The 19137-nt window shown below is 47.9% G+C and overlaps 2 protein-coding genes across 3 annotated transcripts in view; one reads left to right on the forward strand and one right to left on the reverse strand.

The window, feature by feature from the left end:
• Positions 1-903: 903 nt before the first annotated feature.
• On the forward strand, positions 904-17420 carry MYO19 (myosin XIX). 2 transcript variants are annotated; one of them, XM_005424454.2, is made up of 24 exons: positions 904-994; positions 2563-2707; positions 2995-3143; positions 3367-3480; positions 4216-4348; positions 4564-4633; positions 5011-5113; positions 5326-5422; positions 5873-5949; positions 6305-6395; positions 7713-7884; positions 8081-8154; positions 8248-8369; positions 9984-10097; positions 10466-10642; positions 11504-11650; positions 11857-11964; positions 12487-12557; positions 12918-13027; positions 14766-14929; positions 15503-15632; positions 15778-15863; positions 16228-16515; positions 16919-17420. In XM_005424454.2, the coding sequence occupies exons 1-24, from the start codon at positions 983-985 to the stop codon at positions 17045-17047; spliced, it is 2883 nt and encodes a 960-aa protein (XP_005424511.1). In that variant the 5' UTR covers positions 904-982; the 3' UTR covers positions 17048-17420. The 2 variants fall into 2 exon arrangements, with proteins under 2 accessions (XP_005424511.1, XP_030915695.1); XM_031059835.1 differs by lacking the exons at positions 14766-14929; positions 15503-15632; positions 15778-15863; positions 16228-16515; positions 16919-17420 and adding an exon at positions 13383-14298.
• Positions 17421-17720: 300 nt separating this feature from the next.
• ZNHIT3 (zinc finger HIT-type containing 3) overlaps positions 17721-19137 on the reverse strand; it is a 3529-nt gene continuing 2112 nt past the window's right edge. The window contains exons 2-4 of the mRNA XM_005424455.2: positions 19099-19130; positions 18873-19022; positions 17721-18164 (exon numbers count right to left, since the gene is read on the reverse strand). Coding sequence (XP_005424512.1) covers positions 17962-18164; positions 18873-19022; positions 19099-19130 — 385 coding nt within the window. The 3' untranslated portion in view covers positions 17721-17961. The remainder of the gene's footprint in view (positions 18165-18872; positions 19023-19098; positions 19131-19137) is intronic.

The raw sequence follows: 19137 nt of genomic DNA on the forward strand, positions 1-19137 counted from the left end.
CCTGAGGGGACACCGCGCCCGCCACCCTGGGGTCCCGCCCGCCCGGGTCCCCGCGTGTCCCCGGCGTGTCCTCTATGTCACCCGCGTGTCCTCTGTGTCCCCCGGGATCTGCTGGCGCAAAAGGCTCTGCAGGGATGGATCTGACAGAGCTTTGGGGATGCGATCGCGCCCCGGACTCCAAACTGACTCCGAGTGCCGGGTTAGGAAGGAAATTAGGGATGGAGTAGGAGTAACAATGGAAGAGGAACTGAATAGGAATGGAATCGAGTGGAATTAGAATAGAATTAAAACAGTTAGAGTATAATAGAACAAAATTAGAATAGAATTAGAGTGGAATAGAATAGAATTAGAATAGAAAAGGAATGGAAGTAATGGCAGGCTCAGCTGCAGGAAGGAGGGAATTCTTCCTGGCGGTGTGACTGGAACCTCAGCGTTTATCACAGAAATTCAAAGGGCCTGACTCACCTTGGGTTCGCTCCCAGAGATTTTCAGAGGAAACAGGAAGGGAACAACACAAACCTCTCCGAGTCACTCCCCTTCCCAAAGCTCAGGCTTCTCTGGCACTGTCAGACCCTCAGATGTGCCCTGTTTCTCCAAACAGGAGGAATTTAACAAGTAGTTGCAGCTTCTTGCCAATAAAACTTGATTTATTAAAGAAAAGCAAAGTATTTTAGTCCTGATGGAAGGGAAGATACACAATTCCCTCCAAAAAAAAAGCTTTATTTGCAGGGCAGCAGCACTTGGCCATAACTCTGGGTAGGATTTCCAGCTGCAGTGTTACTTGTGCTCCACTGGGATCAGTAATTCTGTCTGAAGTCTTTGGGATTTGCTTGTGGAACCCACTGGAGAATGACATGCCCAGAGTTATTTTTATCTAAACTCCTTTTTGTTTTCTTTATTTAAGCATTCTCCAGTGTGATTTGAATGAAGTTCCCCAAAGTAAAGGCCCTCTCCAGTGTTCCCGTCCACAGGCCTGGACAAGATGCCAAAGCAGGTAAAAAGCAGGAATTGTGTGTGCTAATTAAATGTAACTGCCAGGAGAGAATTCTTGGCTTATTTCCATGCAGTCAAGATTAGGTAACTACTAATGAATATTCACCCCTGCTTCATGAATTGACTGGACCTGTTTACTGTGGGTTTGAGCTGAATTAGAGACACCAGGCAGTGATTTTTGCTGTGCCCTGGGCTCTAACAGGGCAGGTGTTCATGCAGGCAGCAAGCGCATCCTAAGGGTGTTTGTTCAGGAAGCTGAATGGACACGAGAGTTGGGATTTATTGTCAAATATTCTTTTACTTTTGGCTGAGCAGGGCAGCAGAACCAAGCCCTTCCTCAGGCCGTGCAGTCTCTCAGTGGGTTTAACTTGCCTGGTGTGACACAGGGGCACGGGGGGAAAGGGGAATGGGCAGGAACTCCTCAGCCCATGCAGTGTTTCCTAATTGTGGTGTCTGTTCTCTGACAGCAGCAAGCTGCTTAATGCTCATTCAGAGGAGAATAACAGAAATCACTTGGGTGGCAGGGCTTTACTGCATTGCTAAGCTTTTTTTTTTCCCTTACTGTGTAAAATTCTGTATCACTGGAAATGAAGTATTTATACTGTCTGCAAAAGATAAAAATGCTCCTAAATGAGTAGCTTTTTTTTTTTTTTTTGGAACATGCTAAGTGGGATTTGCAGTGCATTTCCCTTATATTAATGAGCTCAGCTCACATAGTAGGAATGCTGCTGACTAAATTTAGCATTTTCTGTATAAACAAGGTGATGCTGCCCATGGGTTAGCTTGTGGTGCAGGTGAGCAGGGATAGCTTGGAGAACTTTCTGTCAAAGAGAAGGAGATAACAAGAGGAGTGTACAGAGTGCAGAAATCAGGACTGGCGTCTTTTCCATTCTTCACTTTCTCTTCTAGCCTCTCCTTTCCCCAGCAATGGCAAACAGGTCCTGGAATCTCTCTTCTGGCTGGTTTTCCATTACATACAACAAGTGTGCCCTTCCAAATAATGTTGTCAAGGACATGGGAGCCCAGAGGCTGGGATTTGAATATTTTAAGTGATTGAAAGGGGACAGAACTTCAGCTAAGGCAGGGCAGCTCCTCTCCCAGCACCATTCCTGTGCCCTGGCTGTGATGTGTGCACTCTGCAGGTTTCACCCTGAAAATGAGAGCCTCTGCTAGGAAAGCTGCATTTGTTTTGGCCTGCAGGGGCTTCCAGCTGTACCTGCAGCCAGCCCTTCCTGCCTCCCTGAGCCCAGGGCACTGCTTGGATTGAATGCATGACATGCAGAGGCTTAGAAATGAGCCAGTTGCAAGAGCATGGTGTGTGTGTGTGTGTGTGTGTGCAGAGCTGCAGTGTGAGCCCAAGGCCACGTGCTCTGAGTGCCTCTGTCACAGCCAGAACCCTTTTCTAACATCAGAGCAGCTGGGAGGAGGAGTAGCTCTCACATCCTGGGGTCTGGCTCCTGCTGAGACTGAAACTCAGTGACATGGAAGCAGCAGAAGAGCTGGAGCAGGAGATGAGGTGAAAGTCCAGCTCTTCACCTTTCACTGGTGCTGATCTGACATCCCCTCCAGGAAAATGGCCAAAGGGAAGATTCTCTCATGCAGAATGACCTCAGTGAATCATTTGAAGAAGAATTTAGAGCCTTCCTCGGTGATGAAGAGAAACTGCATCTTTTTGATGACCTCACCAAGGTGAACCCGGTGACAACCAGGACAGGTGAGCAGCCAGGGAGTGTCTGCTGAGGGATCCCTTGCCCTGTTCTCACTGCATTAACACCATCAGCATAGGAGTTATGTATATTACACCTACAGTTGTGTACAGTACACCTACAGTTACATATATTACACCTACAGTTATATATATTACACCTGCAGCACTCTCTTGGTCACCTCATTCTCTGTTAAACCTGACAGGTAACACACCTGAGACTCTTGTTACCAACAGGCACAGCAAGGGTCAAACACACTTTGCAAAAGATGCTGACAGAAGGTGTTGCTTTTCAGTTCTGAAATGTCTTCAAGCAAGATACAGAGTCAACCTGTTCTACACAAATGCTGGCTGCAGCCTGGTGGCTTTAAATCCTTTCCAGCCTTTCTCCTGCCTCTACTCACCTGAGCTCATGAGGGAGTACCACGTTGCACTTTGTCCTCAGGTAACCCTTGTGTTTGAGATCACTGTCCTTCTGCAGAGCCCAGGTGTCAAACTGCTCCAAATTTATCTGAGAAAATACTCCCACAGGATAAACCCCATTTCTTGTGAAATATTAGTTCTGTTAAAAGAGCAATGCTGTCTTCAGGTGAATTTGAGATGACCCTTGCTATCCATTGCTGTTGATTACTGTACTCTTAAAGATGACTATTCTCTTTCACTGCCAGGATTTAAAACCTCACATCTTTGCAGTGGCTGAGCAAACCTACAGGAACGTCCAAAAACAGATGGACCCTGTGAACCAGTCCATCATTGTGAGTGGAGAAAGTGGTGCTGGGAAGGTAAGGAAATGTTTTTCTGTGACATTGCTCTCAAGTTTTGAGCTCTGCCAGTGATTTGTAGCACAGAGTAGTGCAGTGAATGAGCAAAGATGAATTAAAACCCCTCTGACACAGCACGTAGCCAATCTGCCCAGCACGACTCTCTTGAAATGTGTGTGAAGCATTAAGTGATTGCTGCAGTTAAACACACTCTGCTTAATATAGCAGCTCTTCAGGTGACATCTGTCATTTCTGGAGGGTTTGCTTTGAATCGTTCAGAAGGAATTGCACCTGAGTTCGTGCCTCAGCCTGGTCTGTCAGGCAGCTCTGGGTGTCTCAGCAAACCCTCTGTACAGACCTGGAGCAGTGGGTGCAGCTCCTGCCCTGGCCCCTGTGATGGTCCATCCCTGCTAGGACAATGCTGAGGGTATTTTAGAGCCCAAGAATAAGATGTTTTGCTGAATGTTAATGACTCAAAATCCATTCACATTCACTCCATCCCAAGGCAGTAGCTGTTCGTTCTGGCTGAGCCTCCAGATGGTGACACCTCCATGGAGCACTCCCACTGCAGCAGCTCTGAAATGTGTGTCTGTGGCACAGAGTTCCCACTGAACCAGAGCTCCAAACCTGACACAGTTCCTCTCCTTAGCCTCCCCTCCACCTGCACCCTGTGTTTCCAGAAGGCAGCACTGCTCCACTGCCATCACTGATAACATGTTAAAGACAAAGAGCTACTGTCACATCTCTCCCTTGCAGACCTGGACCTCTCGCTGCCTTATGAAGTTCTATGCCTCTGTTGCTGCCTCAGTTATCTCCCCAAAAGGCAATGAAACTGTGGAGAGGATAGAGAAGAGAGTGCTGGATTCCAACCCTGTCATGGAAGCATTTGGTAAATGTGGCTTTTTTAACAGCAAAGTAAAGTAATGGCCACTGTGGGAATTTCCTTTGTTCCCACACGAGTCTAAGCTATCTCTTGGTCCTCTCCTTACAAACAAACTCTTCAAATACTGGAGCTGCTTACAGAGCACCCCAAATACCTGTATGTGCTGCCTGGCAGAGTGGGACCACTCTGATTGTCTGTGTCTGCCACTGGCAATTTCACAGGGAACGCCTGCACCCTGCGGAACAGCAACAGCAGCAGGTTTGGGAAATACATCCAGCTCCAGCTAGACAGGTAGGAATCACTGGGTAAAACCTTACCTCTTGTCTTGGTCCTTTAAATCTTTATAATTTTGTTCCTCTAAAGCTTATTTCTGAAATCTGCCATAGAATATTGTATGTCTTTAGAGCATATTTTGGTTTGCTGGCAGTTTAAACTGTTATTATTTTCCTTTCTGGGTTTGTTTTCTTTTCCTGCAACCTTTCACCCTAAAGGTCTCTAAAAGAGTGCAATGGAAAAACAGAGATGTAGTTAAGAACTCTGAATAAAATATGAACAAAACTGAAGGTGAACTGCAAAGCATTCACAGTCACTTGGTCTCAGAACAACACAACCCTCTTGGATTCTGTGAAGAGGTTTTGTTGAAATCTTTGCTCTTTTTCCCTCTCTAGATTTCATCATCTGACTGGTGCTTCCATCCAGACTTTCCTTCTGGAGAAAACAAGAGTTGCCTATCAGGCCCCCAACGAAAGAAACTTCCATATTTTTTATCAGGTTTGCCTACAGTTAATTTTGCTGAGTATTTCTGACACACAGCAGGGATGGAATCACCAGATTTAGCACAGTTGCAACTTTTAATAATTACCAGTTTCCCTGTCTCCCAGGCTTCCAAATTAAATCATCCTTCCAGTATGTTATTCTTCACTGTCTGGGAGCTGTAAACACCAAAGGCAGAATTCAATTTTTACCTTGTTTTCTGCCTCCAGATCACAAAAGGTGCTACTGCAGAGGAGAGGCTGGAGTGGAACCTTCCAGAAGGGGCTGAGTACCGCTGGCTGCCAAACTCTGAAAGAAACTTAGATGGTAAAGATTAGCTTCACTAACTAATTAATCAATCTGTTAAGAATGGTTGGAACTTTAAAGGGAGGCAGGCAGAAATAGATCCTGTTCCATCCCCTGCTCAGCCAACAGCAGATGTTTTGCAAAGCCACCTGCATTAATGGGGCTCTTTCTAAGTTTCACTTGGCACTATTAAATCTTAAAGCTTAAAATCAGTCACCTGGCTTAAACCAGCTGGTTCTGGCCTGGCAAATTTGCATCTTTGTGGCTTTGTTTAGAAACTGTCTTGTCTTTGCTTGTGCTTCACCTGACAGAAAAAAACAATGGGTTGGTTCTGCAGCTTGTGTGTGGGATTTACCCAGACAGCTTCCCTGCTCTGCACTGACCATTCCAGCTGGATGGGATGTGCTGAGATGTTCTGCTTGCCCCTGTTTGTGTGCCTGGCTTGTTGAAGAGCATTGTTTGGCTTTTCAGAGGACTGCTTCGAGGTGACCAGAGGGGCAATGTTCCACCTGGGCATCGGCCGTGCCACGCAGAGCAATATTTTCAAGGTCAGCCACCCAGCAGGGACAGCAGGAGGCTGCTGAGGGTGTTGGGAATGTGTTCCCAGGGTGGGATTGCTGCTGGGATAAATCCCTGTCCCTGGGCACAGCTGCTGCTCCTCACTGGAGAGCCCTCAGCCCCACATCAGGCTGCGCAGCCAAAGGTTAGGTCAGAGCTAGAAGTGTGCACCTCTGAATTTCAGTTTGCCTTCAGGAGCTGCAGCATTAGGGAAACACACAGAGGTCTGGGATCTGCCTTCTGTGCAGGGATGTGCAGGAGCTGCCCTGTTCCAGGATAAAGGAAGGCTCAGGGGAGCCTGCCTTGGGGGGAGCAGTCCTGAAAAACTCCCTGATTGTATTGCAGGTGTTATCAGGCCTTCTGCACCTCGGGAATGTTCAATTCTCCAATCCACTGGATGAATCTGAGCCTTGTGAACTGGAAGACAAAACCAAAGGTGAGGCAACAACCATGCCATGTTCCAGAGCCTTGTTAGTTCAGTGCAGATGCCCAAGGGGAAGGATTAGAGAAAGGAAAGAATGGAAAGAATTCTTTCCTTTATTTAGTTAGTTAATTTAGATTTACTTATTATGTTTATTTCATTATTAACATTTCTTAAAATTTATTAAATCTACCAAATTTTCACTTGAGTAATTTTAACTATTATTACTTTTCATTATTAATTCCTTTTAACTACTAATAAATCTAATTACTTTATTAATAACTTAATTTTGAAAATTAATAAATTTGTTTAAACTGTATTGGATTTATTGTATTTTAAATTATTAAATCGAATTTGTTTAATTTAAATTCATTTAATTTCTTCATTTAATTCAGAAAGAATTCCTTATTAAAGAAAAGAATTTGAACAATAACTCTCCTGCTGATAGGAGACAATTAAAGCCGTGAGCAACCCAAAATTTAGGTGTGTTTTTGTGAACAAACAAAAACCTAATGCTCCCCTGCCCTGAGAGATAATATCCTTCCCTGACAGGTCAGGGCAACTGCAGCACTACCCAGTGATTTCAGGAGGATTATTGGCAGAACTGTGGCTCTTGTCTGTAATCTTACTCTGCCATCACAGGGCTGGCAGAAATCTGACCCAGAGGGAGAGCAGGGCTTTTCACAGGAAAGCTTGGAAGTTTTCATGATAAAGACCAAAAGGCAGTGACAACAAATCTGTTGAATTGCAGCAGAAACAGATTAAATTGCAAGCCTCCTGTCTTCAGGAGGCTTGTGGATCTGGATTTCCTTCAGAGATAAAACTGCCCTGAATAGGGAAGGTTCCTGCTGCAATTTCACATGCTCTGAACTCAAACCACTTAATATTCAAATAATTTTGAATACAGCTCAGCTGAGAAAGATCTTAAATGCTTTGTCAGCAAATATTCTTCTACACTTCATTTCTATCCCCAAATCCCTGCTTTTTCCTGGTCATGACTGTTTGATTTGTCTGTCTGGATTTTGAGGTCCCTGCTCAAAAAAGTAACAAAGACACATCTAGAGAGAAAATCAATTTCAGTGTGGCACACTTCAGCTTTTTCTGGTACTCATTTTAAAGAGAGGACCCAGAATTCTAGGGACACTCTGCATCCAAATTAAGAGTCTGGTTTTGCAAAACTTACTCCCAAGTTTGGGTAGAAAGATCCAAAATTCCCATTTAATTTGGAGAGCTGATGGAAATGGCATTTTCCTACACAATCTCTAGACCTTCCTTACCTTCAGAGGTATGAGCACAGCAGGTGACCTTGCACTGTTTGTTCTCCTGAACAAGAGTTTATGAAGACCACGGGGGAGCTGCTCCAGATTCCCATTGAGGAGCTCCTGGAATCTTTAAGGATTCGAACAATCACTGCTGGAAAACAGCAGCAGGTGTTCAAGAAGCCATGCTCCAGGGCTGAGTGTGAGACCAGGAGGGACTGCCTGGCCAAAGTCATCTATGCCAGGTAAGGATGGCTTCATCCAGGTGATTTTTGGGAGGGAATGGGGAGGCCAGAGGGATTCACTTGCTGCTGTTTCGTGGTAGCACATCAGAAATTCCTCTTCCTTCCAAGTGACACTGATGGAAACAGCAGTAAAAGAAACAATTCTGATTATTGCAAGCAAGCAGCTTCCAGCTAATCCCACTGTTGCTGTCTGCAGGTTGTTTGAGTGGCTGGTTTTGGTCATAAATGAAAACATCTACACAGACCCCTCAGTGTGGACCAGCTTCATAGGTATGGCTATCCCACCCTGCTTTAACTCAGGGGCCAGCAGCTCTCCAGGCTGCTCCTAAACTAAAGCTCCCTGTCCTCCCACGTTGCTTCCAGGTTTGTTGGATGTTTATGGGTTTGAAGCCTTCCCTGAAAACAACTTGGAGCAGCTCTGCATTAATTATGCCAATGAGAAACTGCAGCAGCACTTTGTAGCTCACTACCTGAAGGCACAGCAGGTAATACCCCAAACTGAAGATCAAATCTTCAATGTCTGATTTAAAACGGCATCTTTTTGTCACTTTAATTGCTGTGCCCGTGGTCAGATGGAACCTTCAGTCAGTAATGGCACAGAGAGCAGTGGGAGGGAGCAGTGCCTTTGTAAAGAGGGGGGTGTGGGGCAGTTGGAATGGCCCAGCTTTGTCTCCTGGGGGCTGGAAATCTGTTCCCAGCCCCACTGGATCTCTGCTTGCTTCTCCTCAAAGAGCTGAACACCTGAGACTCAATTCTTGGGCTAAGTGCAGCCTGAATTGAGATTCTCTTGGAAGTTTCCGCTTACAGCCATGAAGCATGAAGTCCCTAAAGAGTGGAGCTTCTGGGCTGAGCTTGGTGTGAAGGCAGAGCCCACCAGACCCCTGTCACCCACACCTGAGCACGTGGGACCTGTGGAACCCTCCTGCCCCAGGGGCACAGCTGCTTGACCCCAGCCATGCTGGTGCCTTTAAAACAGACCCCAGTGTGCTCCAGCTTTATCCTTGAGCAAGGAGGGACACAAATGCTGTTGTTTCACAGCAGAGAAGGTTTTTTTGCACTGTGCAGTCCCTCACTGGTCACACACTGCTAATTCCAGCTCTCTTCTGAGTGCCTGCAAGGTGCAGAGTCCCTGCCAGGGCTGCTGCTCTGCCCCTCCCCACTGCAGATCCATTACCAAAATGCTCTTTGCCATTAACTGGAATCAGGGAAATTATTTTCTTTATGGCAGCAGTGTGCTGGCACCTCCTGCCTCACAGCAGGGTTTTGTCAATTTATTCAGGATCAAGTATTTCTTTGGCTGCCATTTGTGCTTTGCTGTTGCCAGGCTGCTTTCCCTGCCTGCCCTGGTCAGCATGCCAGGGGTTAATGGTCAGGGAAGATGGAAAGCAAGTTCAGGCACACAATTGCTTTGCTTGAAATGGCTCCATGACCTCTGGTTATAGCACCCCTCCCACTCACTGCCTGCCCTCTTACCTCTGGATCTGGCTGTCCCCCAAACCACTTAAATGCCATTAGTGGCTGTGCTGAGCAAGCTTTTGGCAGGAGGCTTTTCAAATAACTGCCCAGAGCTTGTGCTTGTTAAACACTGCTGACAGTTTGTCCTGTAATTCAGCATAAATATTGTACCAATTATTCCAACCAGCATCTCCCTGCACTTCCTTTCAGATCAGGCTTTGCTTTAAGTGGAGCTCAGGCAGTAAAGCCTGGCACACACAGGTTGGGCTGGGGCTGTGTCCCAGTCCAGGGAAGGAGTTCTGCTTGTTCCTTGTCCTTCAGGGAAAATCCCAGCACAGCAGGAGAGGCTTTGTGTGACTGTGGCTTTTGTTTGCTCTCTAAAGCAGCCTTGCAGCTCACTTGGATAAATCCATGGCGTTCCCAGATCCTCAGATAAATTGTTCCAGCAGGTTCTGATCCACACCCAAAAGCTACCTGGGGTGGGATATCCTCATGTGGGTTGTTTTTTTTTCTCAAGCTTGGTGTTGACCTGGAGCTGAGCTGGGATTAACTCCTCAAACAGGACCTGGATCAGCTGCCCAAGGCACAGAGCTCTGAGCTCTGGTGCCCTCTGCTGCAGAATAACCCCTTCCCTCTTCCTTCAGGAAGAATATGCAGCTGAGGGCCTGCAGTGGTCATTCATCAACTACCAGGATAACCAGAACTGCCTTGACCTGATAGAGGGAAATCCTCTCAGCATTTTTTCCTTGCTGAATGAGGTAAGTGTGATCCAAACCCTTCAATTTTGGGTCCAGGTTCCTGCCTTTGTCCCATGCCACCAAATAAAACACAAATAGTAAATTAATAGAAAACCTGTCAGCTATAATATTTCTGCAGGGCTTCAGTTTCACAAAATCTGCTTCCTCCTATTCTGAGCTGTCTTTTTCCCTCTGATCCTGGATGTTCTGATTCAAATATGAAGCCTCAATTACTTCTTTCCCCCTCTTCCTTCCCAGTATTTCAGGCCTTGCATTCTCAAAGCAGCTCTGAAGGTAAAATTGCTACCATTTGAATGTTAAATGTTGTAGCTTTTAGAGTCAGGTCTTTGTGCCAAACAAGAGGTGCTGCAGTTGTGTGTCCTTTGCAGGAGTGTCGCCTGAACAGAGCCTCCAACACTGACCTGTTCCAGACCAGGATTGAGAAAGCCTTGTCCACTAATCAGTGTTTAAGTCGAGATAAATTCAGTAAGAAGCCCAACTTTATCATTTCACACTATGCTGGCAAAGTCTGCTATCAGCTGGCAGCAATGGTGGAGAAAAATAAGGTAGGTGTTTGCAGAAAAAGCTGTTTAAAAAATCTTAAAAGTATCCTACAGGCCTAAAGTGATTTAAATCAAAACAAATACATTCAGTGCTGGGTACTGGACATACCTTGCTGCAAATAAACCCTTCAGGCCCTGTGAAACTGGGTGATGTCCTTGGTGGGATTCTCTGAACCACCACTGGCACAAGCAGATGCTTTGTTAAACCTTTGAGCTGGGGTTGAAGTGAACCATCACCAAATCAGGGCTTCTTCCATTCCTGGGGGATGCAGAATTGTTAATGGCATCAGGGCATTTTTATAACTTCAAATACAGCACTTAATTCCCAAAAATATTCATATAAATTTATGAGAAACAAGAGCTGGGCTTAACTGCTGAAGTGCTCAAAGTACTCAAATTTTGGCCATCAGGGAATAAGTGAAATGTGAAATAGTCTGCAGAGAGCAGGGTCCCTTCTCAGCTCTGACATCCCCAGCAATTATGGCAAGTGCTGTTATTTATTTATTCAGCAATAAAACTCCATCTCTTAATTCAAAGGAATGTTTCTAATGCCTGCTGCAGTCTGTCCTTCAGGGATTAAACCACTCCTGAGAGCTGGAGCTCACTTAGGCTGTGTAACAAGAGCAGTGATGGGAGCAGTCGTACATTTGCCTGGATTTGCTGAATGTTCAGCCAAACATTGTTTTCTGTTCCTAAATCTGACTGTGAATGAATGCACATCATCAGATTTGATACTGCAGCTGTGGTCACATCAAATCTGGCATCAGAAATACTGTTCTATCTCTATATGTGCAATTCTTAGTTATTTTCAGAGGTGCAGGTGCCTGCCAGGTCCAGATACTGACAGGTCATGTCTGTTTGCAGGACGCTGTTCCACCAGAGCTGATCCACGTTTTGCAGAACTCAAAGGATCCTTTGCTTCAAAAATTATTTCCTGTGACAGAAAAGAACCAAAATAACACCAAAACCCAGAACAGAGCAGCTGTTGTTACAGTGGTGTCCAAGTTCAAGGTACATCCCATTCAGGTTTCTGCTGTAATTTTGGAAACTTCTGGGATTTACCATCAACAATTTGATGAAATGCATCCACAGAGTGGATTTTGTGCTCTAACACTGAGTCTGTAAAGCCATCCTTGCCCAGAGCAGCTCCATGGGGTGGGTGGGAGATCCCTGAGGAGGAGGAGGAGCCCTGCTGAGCCCTGTGTTTGTTCCTGCAGAGCTCCCTGGAGCACCTGATGGAGATTTTGAGCAGAACCACACCCCATTACATCCGCTGCATCAAGCCCAACGCTGACTGCAAGGCCATGACTTTCAGGAGAGAAGAGGTAACTCCTCCAGAGCCTTCCCCAGGGCTCTGCACTGAGTTTCTTAGGATCTTGAGTCACTTGCAAAGCTCTTTGCACAGCACATTTTGAAACAGCTCCTTCTCCTTTGAGATAAGCACCCTTCCAGGGTCACTGAGGTGCTTGTCCAACACAGCTCCCAAGCACAGCAGCTCTTCCAGCTGCACCTTGCCTGTGGCTGGGGTGATTTGGGTGCTGCCCTCACAGCCCTTCCAACAGCAGCTCTGGGCACACAAATACCTTCCAAACAAAACTGTGCTCGTTCCTGGAGTCCAGGAAGCTGAGAAGCTTTGGGAGCAGAGCAGCAGATGCTAAAGCTGTAACTAGAGAGCCTCATCTGATGGGCAGTGAGGCTTTAAACACCCATGGAATCTGCTGAGCATGGAAATACCAGCACTGAGCCTGGAAATACCAACACTGGCTGTGGATGCCCAGGACAGGGCACACAAGGAGCAGCTTCCACCAAAGTCAGCTTTGCCTAAACCATCTCAATTTGTGCCTCAGGTTCTCAGCCAGCTGCAGGCCTGTGGGATAGTGGAAGCCATCACCATCAGTGCAGCAGGTTTCCCAGTCAGGTAAGTCCAGCTTCTTCAGCATTTTTAATCCATTTCTATAGCAATTAGTGGCATTTAGTTATTCAGAAGAGCTTATAAACAGGAAACCCAAATATTTTGCACCGCCAGCATATCCAAGCACAATTACTGCCCTGGCTTTGCTACTGTTACTGGGAAATCTGAATTTCTTCACAAGTTCTGAACTTTCTGGCCTGTTTGACCATTCAGGCATCAGTCTGTTAGCATCCCATGCACTGGATCCACAAAGCCATTCTGGAATTTTCTCCCTTCAGAGGATGAGTTATTACCATTCAGCAAAAAGGAACAGTTATTTACAGTAATGGTTCTTGCCTGGAATTCACTGCACATTTTGTCTGCCAGGATCCCTTTCCAAAGTTTCACTGAGCGCTACGAACTGCTGAGGAAATCCTGGGGCTCCAGCAAAAAAAGAGTGTGGGATAAAAGCAACTCTCATCCTGCTGAGAAAACAGGTAAGTTTCTTCAGGTAATCCCTCTGCCATCAAGTAAAATTGTCACTGCAGCCATTTGATATCACACAGATCAGGTAATTACTGTATTCACCACTATTCTCAAAATATTTCTTTAACCTATCACCAACCTGAGTTTCTAATTTGCTTAACACTTAAAATCTTACCCCTCACTGCTGGTTTTCTGTGCTCCTCCTGGGTGGAACAGTTTCAGAGGTGTCTGGGGTTCCCCTCACCCAATATAATTTGGAGTTGATTCTTTAGTAGACTTGAAAACCACTTACCTTTTGCTTTATTTTCCTTCTCCTTCCTTTCTTTCCCCCCTCCTTGTTTCCTTGCTGAATCACTGACCTTCCAGCTTACCTGGACTCTGCTGCTTCTTGCACCTTTTGCAAACTTCTCTTTTTCTAAGCAAGAGTGAGGATGGACTTTAACAAACACAATCCAGCCCACAGGTAATGCCTTTGCTTTGAGCTCCTGAAAGGAGGAGCTCATCAGGGGGTTACATTTCATATTAAAGGTTATTGCAGCCCCTTTCTGTGCCCCAAATTCACCCCGTGGGTCAGTTCAATGAGCAGCAGCTGTGGGAAGCAGGACCAGCCTGTTCAGATGAGTAAAACTGGTGGAAATCTGTTCACCCTGTGGAAATGGGGTGAAGCAAGGAAGTGCAGGCTGGAAAATTACTTACACAGTGGATCTTTCCCCCTCAATTACAAACCCATTAACTGCAGAGCCTCTTTGTGATGGGTTTTTAGTCCTTTTTATCTTGAGGGGGTAATAAGCTGCAAACAAAGCAAAACAATTGCCCAAACACAGGGATAAGCTTTTGGTTCCCTTATCAGCCCAGCCCCATGAACACCATCAGAGCCACCAGATGTCTTCCTGTAAGCAAGAATTGCTTCTATTTGTTTTCAGGACCTTAAAATGCTCTCATCTCCTTAGAAATATTTATAGCAGAAAAACAAACAGTATCCAGGATGGAATGATGCAAAACCCATCCAGCCCTGTGCATGCAGGAACTCCTGCAACAATCTCTTGTTCCAGGTCTGAATTAAATCTGTCTCTATTTCCAAAGAGATTCATGTGGCTGAACTGTTTGTAATGTAAAAAATTGTGCACTGTGTCCCAGAAATGGCTTTAATAACCTGTGATTGCTGCCATAAATTCCTGCTCAGTGCAGGACCCCATAGCTGCTCCCAGTGCCCTGTGACAACTGTACAATTGTGCAGAATTTGCTTCCCCTTCCTGCACTTTTCAGTACATTAAGGCTACAATTCCCTGCCTTTTGTTCTTTGCTCCCACAGCTTTGAGTTTTGAGTATTTAATGGGATTTTCTTAGGACTGAGCTGCTCAGTCTATTCTTAATGGCATTGCTGCTGCTTTCTCCTGCTTCCATGTGGGATGTTTGGGGTGGGAGAACACCTGAGCCTCCCTGGTTCAGCCTGGATCTGCCCCAAATGACAGTTTTACCTGTGGAGAACAGAGGTGATGACAGATGAGAAGGCAGCACCCAGCCACAGCCCAGTTTAAACACCCACACTGGTTTGCTGCTGGCTGGCACCTGGTGCAATCTGTGCTGCCACATCTTAGCCTTAAACACAGCAGCATCAAGTGCTCTCAGCCACCCCCTCTTGCTGCAGGTATTTCCCCTCTAAGTGGCCAGGAAATCTCAGTGCAAAGACAATGTCCTGGCCCCATTTCCAAATTTTGTGGTGCCTTCTCCTCAATGTTTCATTTCCAGGTGAGAGTGCAGCGATGGGTGATGACAAAGCACCACGTGCTGCTGTTCTGGAGATCCTCCAGGATGCTCTCAGGGGACAAAGCCCTGCTCAGGCAGCAGGGAATGGAGCAGGAATCCCCTCAGTCTTCTGTGGCAAAACCAAAGTGTTCCTGGCCAATTCCCTGGTAAGTGCTGTTCCTTGGCTGATGCCTCTGGAGTGCTCCTGCCTCAGGGCCATTCTGGCACAGACAGAGGCAAAACTCCTGCCAAGCCAGTGTGACCAGAACTGGCCATTTTCCATCCAATTATTAAGCTCAATCAAGCACCCATCAGAATCCAGCTCTGCAGAGCACTTTGTGTAATGGCCTCTGTGTTGGACAAGGAGCTGCACTTGTGTCAGAATTCCAGTAAGGATGGCAGCTTTCCTCAGCTCCACAGGACAGATTTGGCTGGGAAAGAGAGGAAGGAGTCAAAGGCAGTTCTGCCAAGCTTGCTGCCTTGAAGCAGCCCCTTCAGTGGAGCTGGGTATGAACCTGCTGCTGCTGGCTCCACCTTCCTGCCCAAGAGCTTCCATTTTCATTTCCATGTTACCTGAAAAGCACCAATGAAGTGAGGACACTTCCCAAACCTAATCCAGCAGTCACAGGACACTGGAATGAAGCTGTGGTCCCCTGGGCAAACACCAAGAGGCTGTAAAAGAAGGAAGAGCTGTGAGCAGAATTCCATCCCTAACTCCAGGCTCCTGTTCCCCACTGCAGCTGGAGCTCCTGGAAGCCAGGAGAGCAGAGGTGTTAAATGAGAAGGCATTTTGCATCCAGTGCTGCTGGAGAAGATTTAAAGAGAAGAAAACAGCAAAGGAGAAACGCTCTGCAACTCTCATCCAAGCAGGTGACTTGTGGGGTGGGGCTGAAATAACAGAGCAAGGGACATTTCCAGTCACTCTGGGGCATTGCAGTGGCCAAGTGCCATCTCCCAGTGTGTGCAGGAGCTGCTGAGATCCTGTCCACTCAGGTTTCTCTCTTTGCATCCCCAGCTGTTCGTTCCTGGCTGGCCAAGAGTCGCTTCCAGAGGCTGCGCAGGGCTGCCCGCGCCATCCAGCGGGGCTGGAGGAGGTGGAAGGTGAGTCTGGGGGACAGGACAGCACTGAAAGGAGCCTGAGGCTTCTTGGGGTCTGAAAAAAGAGTAATAACTGTGAGAACTGCAAACCCAGTGCTCCAGAAAACTCTTCTCCAGCTGAAGAGCAGATGCCAGTCCTGTACAGCTGTTTCTGGCTCATCCTGTAGAATAAACTCACTCCCTACCTGCAAGGAAACTGGGGTGTGCTGCTTCTGGCTCATCCTGCAGCATAAATTCATTCCTTACCTGCATGGAAACTGGAGTGTGCTGTCCTTCCAGACTCCCTCTTAACAGAGTCACTTTTTCAGTCCTGAGTTGTGCCCAGGACATGTGAGAACATTGCTGTTGCCGTTGTTGTGTCTTTCAGGCAAAGGGGCCAGCGCTGGCAGCAGCGGAGCTGGACGAGGGGGAAGGAGAGGAGCTGGCAGGCCCTGGAGCTGCCCTGGCCCCTGGAGCTCCCTGTTCCCTGGGCACAGCGTGGTCCCTGCAGGCAGCTGTGCAGCTCTGGCCCCTGGGGCTGGTGCTGGCTGCAGCCCCTGGCAGTGCCACGGGGCCACGGCGGGCGCTGGCGCTGCTGGGCTGCCCCAGGGGGCTGCAGGAGGGCCCCAGGGGACACCTGGGCTGTGGCATCGCCTCCATCAGAGCCCTCCCGCAGGTACCCACCCCTCCCTCCTGTCTGCAGCTTGGGAGCAGGCTGGGGTGGCATCTCCCACTGCCTGGCACTGCCTTCCCTCAGGAACTGCACTTACAAATCAGCCTCGGGTCTGGGGGGGGGAACATTTTTGTGTTGGCATCAAATTCTGTGTGCAGGAACTGCCACAGCTGCTGCAAACGGTGCCAGGGCAGTGCTGAGCACACCAACCTCCAGAGTCTGAGCTGATCTCAGTCCAGTTCAGTGCTGGCATTTCTGTAGTGACCATTTCTCTTCAGTCCATTTGTGGGGACTCCTCTGGAGGAGGAGTTCCTCTGTCCCCAGTGGTTCCCACACTCCAGAGTTAAATGTGAGTAACAAAATCAGCTGCACATCTGGCTGAACTCTCCCCCTCTTGTCCCCGCAGGGCCCTGTCAAGTTCCACTGCAGGAGGTCCCCCCTGCACTTTGCCAACGTGAGCCCCCACACGGAGGCGTTTTCCATCACGGGACTCAACCAGATCCTGCTGGACAGACAGGAGCTCCTGCCCACATAGCCCTGCCCCTGGCCTTGGCCTCCAGGGGGGCTCCCTGCAAGCTGCTGCTTCCAAATCACTCAGTGTCCACTTCTACTGCTACCTCAGAGCTTCCACAGCGCTGCCTTGTACGTACAACGTGAGGGAGAGGGACTCACCTCATAATGCACATTATAATAACCTTAGAATAACATTAAATTACATTTACTGTGGGTGGGGGCAGCTCCTGCTCCCCCCCACTTACAGGAAATATCAACACTATGGGAACAAATCAATTCCAACAGATCAGGTGCTTGAAGCAATGAATACTTGAACTGAACTGCCTGCAGCAGGCAGAGTGAGCAAATAATAATGCCAATAAATATTCCTGATTCCTGCAACCGTCCTGACTGAGCACCAGCCAGCTGCAGCACCAGGGGCAGATGTCTCAGGGAAAAGCAGGGCTGGGCTCTTGCTTTTATCTACAGAACCAAAATCTATGAGCTCTCGCAGCTGCCAGGTGTGTGCAGAGCTCCCCAGACAGCACCACCCTGCCCAGGAGGGCTCTGAACCCTCCTTTTGTTGCTCGTGGATCTTGAAAATGTTTGGCTGCTCTGTGTATGTCATTTAAAATAAACTGCTCCATGCCTTGTCAAGGTGTCTGACCTTTCCCAAAAACCTCCAGCAAACAAAAACATTTCAGAGTACTCATGGATTAAAATCAATGCAAATATATTTAATACTGTCACTGTGAAGCAACATTTCCTGTGGCTGCCCAAGAATTCCATAGAATACCAAGGTCAAGCCCCAGGATGTAAAAAAGAAAGTCCCAGCACAGCTCTGCACTGACATGCACGGGCACAGTGGCCAAGGCACACAGCAGAGTGCACCCAAACCTCGCCAAACAAAAATCTCAGGGACGAAGGAAACAATCCCCACTCCCCCAGCAGCAAAGCTCACTCGGGGAGGATGGGGAGGACGTTCTCCTTCTCCTCGGGAGGCTCCACGATGCTCAGGCAGCAGTCGGCGAACTCCAGGAACAGCGGCTCCTGCATCAGCCGCCTCAGGAGGGAGCTTTTGTCCCGAGCCTGCTCCAGGGCCAGCAGCAGCTGCCGCAGGTGCGGGTTCCGCAGCAAATCCCGCAGCTCCGCCGATTCCCCTGGGGCAGGGAGGGGAAAAAACAGAGTTACAGCCGAGTTACAGCCGAGCCTGGGGCCAGCAAACCTTCCCGGGGACACAGCAACTGACGGTGCTGTCAGGGAAAGCTCAGCTCCCTGAAAAACGCCAGGCACCGGTGTTAAAGTGTTAGAAGTTGGAAAAGAGTCAGGAAAATTAGGACAATAAGAATTTAGACAACCAAAGCTTGGACAATAAAAAACAAAGAATTTCAGACTCCCACTCTCCCCCAAAGCACCCCTTGCTAACAAAGGATTAACCCTTAAATGCAACACCTTATTGCACAATTATATATCTCATACACGAATCAAACATTCCTTTCAAACCAGGGTGTTTCTGCTCAGCTTCCCCCCTTCATCTTGTAAATCAATTTTCTTGGTTCCTCCAAGTCTGAGCTTTCCTGATAAGGAAGCAATAATTCTTCTCTTGGGATCATGGTGTGTTTGTTGTTATCTCCATCCAGAGAGGATAATGGGAAGAGATTCTTGATTACCTTTTCCATTCCTGGTGCTAGTTACAAAAAGCATCTCACAGCACATCGTTTCTATTTTAATATTATGTTAGAGCCTAAAAACTGTATTACCACACCACTTAAAGGGGATTAATGCCAAAGGAGATGAACACAGCATCACTTTCCCACACAGCACACGCCGTATTTATTTCAGTGTTTGCCAGGAGCGGGATTTGTTACCCAGGAGCTGCAGTTTCTGCGGCGGGACGCGGTCCTGCTCCTCCTCCTCGCCCAGGATGTCCTCCGGGGCCCCGGGGCTGCCCGCGGGGGCAGGGGGGGATCCGGGCCCGGCCGCCTCCTCCTCCCGCCGGGCACCGGGCGCGCAGCGCTCTGCGGACAGAGCCGGTTAGCTCCGGTCAGCCCCGGTGAGCCCCGGCTAACCCCGGCTAGCCCGGCCCGCACTCACCGCGGTGGGTCCGGCAGCACGGCACGGAGCAGCTGCGGG

This window comes from Geospiza fortis, unplaced genomic scaffold (genome assembly GCF_000277835.1).
Source record: "Geospiza fortis unplaced genomic scaffold, GeoFor_1.0 scaffold538, whole genome shotgun sequence".
NCBI classification, from domain to species: domain Eukaryota; kingdom Metazoa; phylum Chordata; class Aves; order Passeriformes; family Thraupidae; genus Geospiza; species Geospiza fortis.

Bases quoted from the DNA above. Each gene is read 5' to 3' on its own strand.
- MYO19 (XM_005424454.2), top strand. The intron at 7,885-8,080 runs GTAAGGATGGCT...TGCTGTCTGCAG, and splicing joins GCCAAAGTCATCTATGCCAG to GTTGTTTGAGTGGCTGGTTT. The intron at 13,028-14,765 runs GTAAGTTTCTTC...TTTCATTTCCAG, and splicing joins TCATCCTGCTGAGAAAACAG to GTGAGAGTGCAGCGATGGGT.